The following is a 12,541-nucleotide window of genomic DNA, read 5'->3' on the forward strand; positions in this document are numbered from 1 at the left end:
CGTTTAGTTATTGATAATCCAGGAACATTTGGGCTGAAGAAAAGAAAGAGCTAGGAGTATCTTTTTGATGTGCTAGTTCTTTTCTTGTAGTAGGCTAACGCTTTTTTACAATCTAAAGTGTGCAATAAAGCTTCTCATCTAGATGAATGTGGTTTAAGGAAGAAAATTGGAAACGTTATAGTTTGATTCAAATGAAAAACCGAAACTACCTTTGATAAGAAGGCAGGATGGGTGACTTTGTCATGGAAGAACTGGAGGTACGGAGAATAGTGAACCAATGCTTGCAACTCGCTCACCCACCTTGCCAAGGTTATAGCTACTATAAACAAAACTTTCCACATAAGAAACTTTAAAGAAGATGACTGCATTGGCTCAAATGGAGAAAGCATTAGCGCTTCCAAAACAATGTTTAAGTCCCAAGGTATTGCAGGCTGTGAGATTGTTGGCTAAAGCCGTAAAGTACCCCTCATGAAACAAGAGACTAGGGGATGCATGGATATGGAAGCCCCTTGAACAGAAGGCTGATATGCCGCTATAGCACTGAGAAGTACTCTGATTGAAGATATCGCTAACTCAGATATGTATAAGAAATGTAGATATTTTAATAATTGCACTGGTGAAGAATGGAAAGGGTTGATTTCCACAGACATACCTCAACAGCGGTATCTATGCCATTTGGCTGCATAATTTTTCCACATAAATGGCCTTCTTGAGGAGATAAGAATGTCCTGAATTTCCACTGAGATGGGAAGATAGCTCAGTACTTCCCTTTCAATCTCCATGCCATCAAAAGTAGGGAGTTTTGCATGGGATGCATGAGTGTCTCCTCCTGCGTTAGGAGATCTGGTCCATTTGTAAGAAGGATCAGCCATTGTATGGAAAGATGGAGAAGGTAGGCGAACCAGGGCTGTCTGGGCCACGCTGGTGCTATGAGGATGAGATTTCTGGAACACCCGAGAATTGAGAGGGACTGAAGGGAACGCGTATAGAAGTTTCCCTGTCCACTTGAGTAGAAAAGTATCCTGAGCCAGTCTTCGATTGTTTGGATACAGAGAGTAGAACTCCGGTAGCTTTGTGTTATACTCTGTGGCGAAGAGGTCTGTGGTGGGTGTTCCCCAACTTTGGAATATGGAAGACGCCACATCCTGGTTCAGTTCCCACTTGTGGGGGTGAAAGATCCTCTGAGTCCGTCGGCGTCTGTGTTCACTTGGAGCTGTATTGAATGGGATAGTGCCCATTCTAACATCAGTACCAACTCCCTGCATAGTATCTTGGAACCTGATCCACCTTCCGTGTTTATGTAGAACATAGCCACTTGATTGTCTGTGTATACCATGACTGACTTGTGCTGAAGAAGGGCTGAGAAGGTGTAGCTGGCATAATGTATGGCTTGTAGCTCTAGTAGGTTGATCTGGAACTGTCTTTTGGCAGGTGACCAAAGTCCTTGCTTTTGAAATATAAGTCATGTGCTCTCCACCCCTTTGTGGAAGCATTGTTAGAACTAGCTGATGTGTGGGGAGCCGGAAGGGTGCTCCCGACTGGAGGACTTCTGAAGTCAGCCACCAATCTTTCTCCCGTAACATAAGTTGAGTTAATGTTAGTGGTGTCGACATGGGCTGAGCGTGTTGAGACCACTGGGATTTGAGGCCCCACTGTAAGCAGCGCATATGAAAGTGTGTGTGAGGGATCACATACATTGCCGCTGTCATATGACCCAAGATGGTGCAAACTTGACGAGCCGTGGGATGTGGAAGGTGCTTTAAAGTTGAAGCTAAATTCCGAAAGGTTTGAATCCTGTCCTCTGGAAAGAAAGCCTTGCAGAAGCATGTTTATTATTGCACATATAAACTGCAGAGTCTGAGAGGGTTCGAGATGCAATTTTTCGTAATTTATGATGAAGCCCAAGTTTTCCAGACAAGTTATTATTCAAATTTGGTGGACATAGATTTGTTGCATATTTGAAGCAACAAGTAGCCAATCGTCTAGGTAAGGAAAAAGATTTATCCCTTCTTTGCGAAGGTGGGCCACAGCTACTGCCAGACATTTTGTGAATATCCTTGGTGCCGAAGATAGGCCAAATGGCAGGACCTTGTATTGGTAGCGATGGGTGCTGACTTGAAAACAAAGCTAGCGCCAGGAAGAGGGGTGCATCGGTATATGATGTAGGCATCCTTCAGATCTAAACAGCACATCCAGTCTTTGGGTTGTAGCAAAGGTAAAATGGTTTTCAGGGAAGTCATCTTGAACTTTTCCCGATGAATGAATCAGTTCAGGGCTCAGAGGTCCAAAATTGGATGCAGACCCCCACTTTTCTTGGGAATGAGGAAGTATTGGGAATAAAATCCCTGGCACTGCAGACGGCGTGGCAGCGCTTGAATCGACCACTGATGTAGTAGTGTTTGAACTTCCTGTAAGAGTAGAGGAATACCTGCCGTTCTCTGCGAAACTGGAGCAAGATGCGGTAAAGCAGGGGCGGAACGAAAATTGAGACAGTAACCATTTTTGAGATGTTGAGGACCTAATCCGATGTAACCCTCTCCCTTTGATGAATAAAGGAAATAAAACATTCACCCACAGGCATTTGTAGCTGTGGCTTGCTCAGATTCAAAAAGACTGCTGTGGTTTTTGAAAAGTCGTCTGCTGAGGCTTGGGCATTCGCTGGGAGCGGCCTTGCTCTCAGGACTGGCTTTGCTGCTGTTGTGATCTCTGCTGATATGGCATAGATCTGTATGAACAAAAGGGACTGTAGTTACACCTGGGGGTAAAAAGGCTTCCAATAGGTTGGATAATAATGTCACAGCCTGGTCAGTACGTGTTGTGAGGGATGATACTGTCACACTTTGTTCACTGAGCTGAGACACTGTCTCCCAAAGCTTTTCACCAATAAGGCTATCCCCTTTACATGGCAGGTCTGCCAATTTGTCATATATGTCCACGTGAATTGCGCTAGTTTGGAGCCAGACGATCCGTTTAGCCACTATAGCTGCTGCTGACTGTCAAACGCTTCGTAAATTGTGTGCAGTAGGTGTCGCAATCTCTCTTCCATGTCGGTCGTTTCACCGGCAACTTGTTCTCCATTGCTCCTTAGGTTCTGAAGGCATTTGTATAAATATTGTGTTATATAGAATTGGTGCTATTGGAAATTTAGTGTTAAGCATTGCACCTTGGAATACCTTCTTTGCAAAATTATCCAAATATCGACTATCCTTTCCTAGAGGAGTGTTTGAATAGAGCCTGGTCTTTATGGCTTTCTTCATCGCAGATTCCATGACAATAGATGCATGCGGAAGTTGTACTGGACCGTAGTATTTTGATTTTTGCATCCTGAATTTCAGGTGTCTGTCTGTCTAGAAATTGGGGTGACTGTAAATGGTGTCTCCCAAGCCCTATCCATCACATTATCTAAAACAGCGTGCAAAGGTAAAGCAGCTGGCTCCGCAGGGACATCAAATATTTTAAGTAGCCCATGCTTTTCTGCTCTAAGATCTGGGAATTTTTTAGTCTCCAGGTTCAGGACTGTGCCCAGTTTCTCTATAAATTTTGAGTATGTAAGATCCTCTGGAGATGATGATGGTTCTGGTGGTTCCTCCGGAGGATCCAATGGCTTACCTGTTGAAGAACCTGGAGATGTTGGAGAAGAATATACTAGTTCTTTATCACGGTCAGGATCTGGTTGAATTTCTTCTAGGAATGGCTCTTCACCCCGACAGCACCTGTGGGGGGGGGGGAAAGAGGCGACTGAATACTCAGACTCTCCAGCTGATGGGCTACAGGGGGCTTGTGCCACTTGGGTGGAGATCAATGTGTCAAAAAAGGTTTGGAGGATGCTTGTAATTTGTGACAAGGATTGAGAGGCCGCAGTCTGTAAACCTTGCGCAGTAGATATATTCCTCTTTTTGGTTAGTGGAGAAGCTTCATGACTTTTTAAAGAGGGGAGTTGATTTCCCAACCCATTCTACAAAGCATTCCCAGTCTCGTTCGGGTGTTTTTGATTGCTCTCTGGCCCGTGGTCTTCTACCGGTAGAACGGTTTTCCAAAGTTGAGGAAAAAGAGTGTCTCGAAATCCATGGGGTATCTTCCTCAGAGGTACCAGAACCTTCTATGTCGGAAATAGACAATAGGCAGCTCCCTGTTGGTACCCTCCGATGTATGATGTTTGTACGTTGGGTGCGTTGACGCTCCATTAGGTTTTATAGGTTTCAATAAGTGCGTTGGATGCAGTTGCATCAGTCGACACATGGCATGCGCAGACATAAGATGCATCGCACTAGCTTTTTCAAATGCGTCAGTCAACGCAGCTCAACAACTAGTCTGCATCAGTAATAATCGTGCGTCGATCTCGAATCCTCATTCCGACGCCAGACTGTTGTCAGCGTTTGTGCTGACACAGAGCGGTCGGATGAGCATGGTGTGCAATGTCAGAGCCTTCAGCAGGCTGTAGTGATATTTTATACCCTGTTTTACCTTTAGCCGACTTACTGGAGGCTGGCTCCAAAGAAGATGCCCGCTTCTGTTTTTCTGATTTATCAGGCTGCTGGCCCGGTGAAGATTGTGTGGAACGCTGGCTGGGGGCATACGTTCCCAAAGGACCTTCCTCCACATGCAGCCGCTCTATCTTCATGGCCCTTTGTCGTTGAGCCTGCGGCAACATCCTGCCACAATCCCGGCAGGATGTCTGATCATGTTCTGGGCCAAGACATATATAACAATAATTATGTCCATCAGTTATGGATATTATTTTGCCACATTGGCAAAATTTAAATCCCAGTGTCTTCAGGGCCATCATGGCACTGAAAAGTGCCATCTGAGATTCACCTAAGGGAAGATTAGAGAAAAAAATTAGAAGTGAAGAGGCAAGAGTGAGAAGAACCCGTGACCGTAGCTGCACAGGAAAGAAACTGAGGCGATGCAGGAAGGTGCGCGGGAAGGCACCGCACAGGCGTGCAGGAACAAAGCTCTGCAATTTTATGAGAAGTTCCCGCTCCGGGCCACCAGGGGGCACTCCCACACAGCATTTATTTATTTATTTATTTATTTTTAATTTTTATATACCGAAGTTCTTGTAGGGACTACAAATCAATCCGGTTTACATAAAACGAAGAACTGCTCAACAGAGAGCGGAGCTTTACATGGAACCGAGGAACATATGGAACAGTATAACTGATTGACAATTTAACATAGTGCTAAATAAAGTAATAATAGTTTAACTGGAAATAAATAAAGCAATATAATATTTTATAAAGACAGTTTAACTGTTTAACGTATCAATAAATATAAATATAAGCAATGCCAAATATATATATAAAATATAGTAAATTTTTGAGCTTAATGGTAATTGTCCAGTAGCAGATTCTAAAATTAGTACTTGATGCCGTGTTCATAATTAGGGTAATTAGGATACTTAGGAATTGTGAAGTCTGTTCGTCACCGTAAAATTAATCGTCTGGGAAAGCTTGTTGGAAGAGAAATGTCTTCAATCTTTTTTTGAATTCTTGATGACTGGGTTCTAGTCTAAGATCTGGGGGAAGCATATTCCACTGGTGAGGGCCTGCTGAAGATAGCGCTCGTTTGCTCAATGATGATTTAATTTGTGGAGCCTGCAATGTTCCTCTGTATGCGCTTCTGATTGGTCTGGAGGAGGTGTGTGGTTGTAGTTGAGAGCTTAATGAGATGGGAGCTAGTTTATTTGTCGCTTTGTGGATGATAGTGAGTACCTTATAGAGTATCCTTTGTTTAATGGGGAGCCAATGTAAGTTCCGGAGGATTGGGGTGATATGATCTTTTTTGTTGGTGCTAGTTAGAATTCTAGCCGCTGAATTTTGAACCATCTGTAATGGTTTGATAGTGTTGGCGGGTATACCTAGTAGCAAGGAGTTGCAATAGTCGAGTTTAGAAAGAATGATGGATTGTAGTACTAGCCTGAAGTCGGAGAAGTGAAGGAGGGGTTTAAGTTTTTTGAGGACTTGCAGTTTGTAAAAGCAGTCCTTTGTGGTATTGTTTACGAACTTTTTTAGGTTTAGATGATTATCAAGCCATGCTCCAAGGTCTCTGACGTCAGATGAGAATGAGTTGTTTGTGTTTAGTAGAGAAAGGCTGGAAGAGATTGTGCGTGGATCCTGGGAGACAATGAGCATTTCAGTTTTATTAGCATTCAATACTAAGTTGAGGCTTGAGAGTAGGTTTTTGATGGGCTGTAGTCATTCGTTCCAGTACGTGATGGTTTTTTGAAGGGATTCTGTAATCGGAAGGAGGATTTGTATGTCGTCTGCGTAGAGGTAATGGGTGAGCTTAAGGTTTGAGAGTAGATGGCAGAGAGGGAGGAGGTAGATATTGAATAGGGTAGGTGAGAGTGATGATCCTTGTGGGACTCCTTGCTCTGTTAAGATTGGATGCGATTCTTTGTTGTTTATTCTCACTTTGTAGAATCTGTTGCTTAAGAAGGATTGGAACCATCTAAGGGCTGTGCCTTTGATCCCTATGTTGGCTAGTTGGTCTATTAGAGTGGAGTGTTTTACCGTGTCAAATGCAGCGGAAAGATCCAGAAGAATAAGCAGGTAAGATTGTTTATACAGCATGGCTAATTCAGCCTGCTTATCTGCAGGAAAATAGCAAAGGGTGCTGCTGGGTAGGACTGAAGTGCCTTGTAGTGCTTTGTGCTGAGGAACGCCTACTTAAACTAGCCAGGTTCTAAGCAGCATAGCTGGTATCAACTTCTCTCCATTTCTCCCTTTTTTTTGCCTGTAAATGAAGTTATTATTATTATTATTATAGTCTATGTAATATTTAATTTGTATTATTTATTTTTTTATATATGTTATGTTATATGTTACTCATATGTTAAGAAACGCTGTTTAATGTAACGCCTTTATTGCGACAGTTTTGTTCTTTGTAAACCGACCTGATTCGATACTTGTATTGAGAATGTCGGTATATAAAAATCCGAAATAAATAAATGATATAATTTGAACTTTGTGCCTCACTCACCCTCACGTGATAAGCTCCAAGCCAGTTGAAGTCAAGGCACAGATATTCCTGGTGCTTCCAGGCATGAAATTCAGCATTCACCAGTATACCTAAAGATATTTTCCTTTTCTTTCAGAGCAGACTGAGGGGGACAGTTGAATTTCTCTCTTACATTAGCCAAAATTGAGGTCATAAGCTGAAAACAAGCATTTTCTCCCCCCACCATGGTCCTGTAAAAAAACAAATTTCCTCATGCCAATGGATTGCTGCACAATCTATCCCTGCCCTACCTGCCCCGAGGAAGGTACTGTGATTACCCATCTGTGGAGGCAGTGACCAGGGCCACTTTATCTGCCAGGACTCCGCTGGCAGTGGTGCTCTGCATTCTGGGCCAAGACCACGATAAACGTCTGAGAACACAGAGAGAGTGTAGCATTCTCCTCCTGCTCCGTTTCTTCTCTTCCTCCACCTCTTCCTGCTGATGCGGACTCTGCCCTCCTGTCCCTCACCTTCCTGAAACCAACCACAGATTAGTTACAAGAGATGGCAATGTTTTACAGGCTCTGAGGTGTCAACAAAGCACATAGGTAAGCTGTAAATCATTACCAACTTAAACAAAGTTTAACCCAACAACCAAGCTAAGCTACACAGGCAAAGTACAATGCAGAGTGGTGGCTGGATAGATTAGGAAAAACCATTCCCAGATTTAATCTTCACTGCTGCAGCCAAGGAGAAACTGCTGCTTTCATCTCTAAAAGCCTCACATAATACTAAAACAAGTTTACTAACTGCTCAGTTTAGTGGAGTAAGCACTTTTAATTGTTTACCTGACAGTGCATCTAATTTCACAATGCCATATAGCAGTATGCCAACTATTAAAATGGCCAGGGTAGGCAAGCCTGCCCTACTATAATGCAAGCACTGTCAGGGGCTGCTGCCAAGACTCCAGCTTTGGACAGCCCGCCCAACCAGAGGGCAAACAGCTGTTCTGTCTGCTTAAGAAGGAAGTGCGCCAGCTGAAAAACAGGAGGATCAGAACTGGTAGGGGCTCACCAACCAAAGAGATGGAGGAGCTGCAGAGCTGGTGGAATCCTCTCAGCCCTCGGCTGAAGAGGGAGCAGGATTGGGGTTCCCCATCCCCTCATTTCCCACCTGAACAGGATGGGTAAGAGGGAGGGGCAACAGAGAATGTGATGGGTAAGGGACAGAGAGGGAAAGAAATATTAATACAGGAGAAAAAGATGGGTAAGGAGAGAGACAGAGAAGATGGGTAACAAGTAAAGTAAAAGATGAGTTAGGGAAGATTGGTAAGATAAAGAGCTTGGTAAGGGGATAGAGACAGACAAAAAATGAGCAAAGGGAACCAGAGAGATAGGTAGGAAGGATGAAAAACATGGGAAGAAGAGAAAAAATGGCAAGAACATAAGAGAAAGAAGCATATGGTAAAAAAAATAAATGGCCAAGGGATGAGCAAATAGGGTGACTCCCTATAGTTTTTATCCACCTTTTAATATCTGGCCAGCCACCATTGTTTGCATAAACAAGGCATTAGACATCACTAGATCACACAGATAAGGGGTGAATGAATAAATTCTCACTGGTGCACCAACTGCAAAGTGACGTGTTCACTCTGAAGCCTGCACAAAATAACCACAGGTTCAAATTCCAGGTACCGGCATAAATGGTGTCCGAAGAACCAGTTATATGGCTGAATGTGCACACATACTTTAACTGTTTCACAACAGCATGTTAAGCGCACTAACGGCCTGCCACTTAATTTATACAATTGCACGTGGTTTTTTTTAATTACATGTACATGATTAAATTCATAAAATGGTCCCAAAATGGCTTTAATGTGACATTTTCGTAGGTGCATTCAGCCAGTCTATACATGTAACTCCTTATCTACGGTAAGCACGTAGATCCCAACTAAGCTTTTGAAAATTTACTCCAAAAATGTTTGCAAACCACACAGGCAAGGGGAGTAACATATCATCACACTGCACAGGTAACTGTAAAACATCACCAGCCTAAACCTAAGGTACCTTCTGGATTTGAGGTCAGCGTTCCTCCGTCTTTCCACCTTGTGATCCTTCCCTATTCTAGAAAGCGTCAACCAGTCAGTACTGAGAAGGGTGGGGGATCATCCTCTTCCCTTCACTCCTAGACAGAATCAGCCAATCAGTGGTACAGAGCAGCGGGATCCTTGACTTACACACACCCCCAAATGGTAAAGAGAAGAGGACCAGGAATGTCACCCCCCCCCCTTCCTGTGATACTGTGGATTCCTTCCCTTCTCTCCTTAAAGAAAGGCTCCTTGTTGCTGCAGGAGGTGAGGACACAGGGAATCATCTTCCATTTCTCCTGGGAATGAAGCTTGCTGCAGCTGGGTGGTACAGTGGGATCCTTCTCTGCAGTTTGGCTCCTGCCTCTTTCCCCTCCAAGAGTTATATTCAGTGGAAGAGGGATGGAGGAGCGCACGCAGGAGCAAGGGCAGAGAGCGTGCAGAGTGGGAATAGTTTTGAATAGCTCCTACAAGAATTTGATTTGCCTTTTTTATTTTATTTTTTTTCCTGGTGCTTAATTCATTCTAAGACTTTTGCCAGCTCTATGTATTGGCTCCTTAATATTTTGTGGTAACAGAATTTAAAGCACATGTTCTTAACTATTTGGAAACTGCAGATTCTGAGACTACTAAAAATTTCCTGGGAAGACTCACCTGAACCCTCTAAAAGCTGCACTTTTGCTACTGACGTCATGGAATGAAGCGTCCCACATTTGCCCACCAAATATCTGGTAACCTTAAGTGTAAAGTAGTAACATATTAGATGTCAGCAGGTAAGACTCAATGGACTTACCCAGTCTCCGTGGCTAAACAAATTAATAGTACAATACACCCTAGCTATCAGTTGTATAAGCTTGACCTCCCGCAAGATACCACTCCTTACCCAAGCCTATTTAGTTGTCTTTTCACCAGTGCCCTGCCCTCTCCATTTTCACAGTATTCGCCTTCACCAGCTCCACTGGTATATTATTTCCTCTGGCCAGCCTCGCACTTCCTCGGAGCCCCCTTCCAGCTTCACATCATGAGCCCTTGTCCTTGAATTTCTATTTTCTTCCTGTTCGCCAGTGAAACTCACTAAGCATTTGAACATTTCTATCATATTCCCCCTTTCTCTTCTTTCCTCCAGCAAATACATCTGGAGGATTTTTAAGCCTGTCTGTGCAGAGTTTGTGCTGCAAGCCCTGTAACCCTTCAGCAGCCCTCCATCCTCTCAATGTTCTTAGGAAGGTACGACTTGCAGAACACATCACCAAACTACAAAGACAAGGGAAAAAACATGCACAGACCAAAAGCAAAACAAAAAAATCATATAAACTCCATAGGCATAGTGTAAAATCACCAAACAAGTATCGCAAAGACAAAAAAATAAAATCTGATTTTTATTTCACCTCTCTGAGCTGTGGCAGCTACTTGTAGGTACTTTCCTCTGCTACTCTAAGTTTTCCTCACACTTCCGCATACAGAGCAAGTGAGACTTAAAGACAGTCCGCCTCTGCTACAAATTTGGTTTCTGAACTGTTGGGCACCCTCTAGTGGCACAATACTCTCACCAAAAAGGTGTTTTTTTATTCCAAGGATAGTATTGGGACGTGGGAATCAGGTTTAGGCTGCAGCAGAGCTGCCAAGTCACCTGGTTCCTGGACACATTCGCTCATGATGCATTCTGGTTCCTTTAGCTCTCATTTCCACTGAAAGCAGGACCTACAAATACCACAATGCATTGCCTGGCCTGTAAGATCATAATAAGACAGACCACATTGCGTACCCTCAACATATTTTCTATCATTTTTACCCTTAAAAAGCACTTTTTTAAATAATCTCTCATTTCACATCTAGTCCAGATATTGTAGCAACAGTCCTTGGCCAGGAGCCACAGCTCACGGCTCCTTCCACAACCAGACATACATGCATGGAGAGGAGTAGCCTGGTGATTAGAGCAGTGGGCTGCAAATCAGGGAAGCCAGGGTTCAAATCCTGCTGCCACGCCTTGTTACGTCATCCTCTATTAGGAGCTTTCCAGGGACAGCACCTGAATGTAATCTGCTTTTAAGTGCCTGAAAAGAAGAATATAAATCAAAAATAATAATAATGCATACTGAATCTGGCAAATAGGCATTGCCCTCCTCAAGAACTGGGGCATTCTGGAGTCAACAAACTCCCCCCACTCCTCTAGACCAGGAACAGGGTACAGGTTGGTCTCTGGTCAGTCTGCAAGAGACAAAAGCATAATATAGCTCACAGCTTAGCTAAGGTCAACTCCCATCAGATAGTGGATACATCAACATGTATGTACCCAAAGGATTAACAAAGTTGTATATAAAGTTGTTTTTTTTTTTTACAGTGGAGCACTGTACACCTTTTTGAGGATAAGAAAATCGGTTCTTAGCTGCTAATTTTCGTTTCTGTGGTACCATGAATCAGTCCAGACTCCTGGGTTATTCATCCCTGCCAGCAGATGGAGACAGAGAAAGTTTTACTGACACTGCCTCATTACCCCAGTGCCACCTGCAGCTCCTCAGTATAGCTCTGTACCCAAACATAAAGCAGAAAATCCAATGCCCCAAACAACGAAGCAAAAACTATAGAAAAACTATGAAAAATTTTGAAAATCACTTCAAACAAATCTGTATTCTTAAGACAACATTAGAGCTGAGTGGGTGACTCTCCACAGGTTCTGGACTGATCCATGGTACTATAGGAACGAAAATTAGCATGTGAGAGCCAATTTTCTTTTCCCTGTACGTACCCGGATCAGCCAGACTCCTGGGATGTACCAAAGTCCCCTATTTAGGGTGGGACCTGGACGGCTGAGGGGGGATATAATACAGGTCTTTAAAATCTTGAGAGGCCTAGACGGATAGATGTGAATCGGTTATTTACTCTTTCATATAATAGAAGGACAGGGGGCACTCCATGAAGTTAGCAAGTAGTACATTTAAAACTAATCAGAGAATATTCTTTTTCACTCAACGCACAATTAAACTCTGGAATTTGTTGCCAGGGGATATGGTTAGTGCAGTTGGGTTTAAAAAAGGTTTGTATAAGTTCTTGGAGGAGAAGTCCATTAACTGCTATTAATCAAGATGACTTAGGGAATAGCCACTGCTATTATTGGCATCAGTAGCATGGGATCTACTTAGAGTCTGAGCACTTGCCAGGTACTTGTAGCCTGGTTTGGCCACTGTTAGAAAAAGGATGCGGGGCTTGATGGACCCTTGGTCTGACCCAGTACGGCAATTTCTTATGTTCTTAGTGAGCTAAGTCATCCAGGGCTCCTGCCCGTGGAGACTAGTTCTTTGAATTTGGGGAGGATGAGCTCTCGGTGGTCCTTGATCTCTTCATTGTCTGAGCTTTCATCATTGCCAATCAGTGAAACAACATGGAACTCTTGCCTGGGTATTTATTTATTTAACATGTTTTGTATACCATATATTCGGTTTTGCCATCATAACGGTTTACAGGACAAGAAATATTAGGAGAGTAACAGAATTTTAACAAAGAATTTCATTGATA

General features: G+C 43.3%; 1 protein-coding gene across 5 annotated transcripts in view; it reads right to left on the reverse strand.

Moving 5' to 3' along the window:
- LOC115077145 (dehydrogenase/reductase SDR family member 4-like) overlaps positions 1-12,541 on the reverse strand; it is a 37,522-nt gene that overhangs the window by 14,993 nt on the left and 9,988 nt on the right. For 2 of the 5 annotated variants that reach the window (XM_029579359.1, XM_029579358.1), the window contains exon 2: positions 7,281-7,476. In XM_029579359.1, the coding sequence (XP_029435219.1) occupies positions 7,281-7,399 (119 nt within the window). In that variant the 5' untranslated portion in view covers positions 7,400-7,476. Of the gene's footprint in view, positions 1-7,280; positions 7,477-9,008; positions 9,073-9,682; positions 9,765-10,416; positions 10,553-12,541 lie in introns of those variants that run through there. The other 3 variants (XM_029579356.1, XM_029579360.1, XM_029579357.1) reach the window with 3 other exon arrangements.

Source organism: Rhinatrema bivittatum, chromosome 16, assembly GCF_901001135.1.
Source record: "Rhinatrema bivittatum chromosome 16, aRhiBiv1.1, whole genome shotgun sequence".
Lineage (NCBI taxonomy): Eukaryota > Metazoa > Chordata > Amphibia > Gymnophiona > Rhinatrematidae > Rhinatrema > Rhinatrema bivittatum.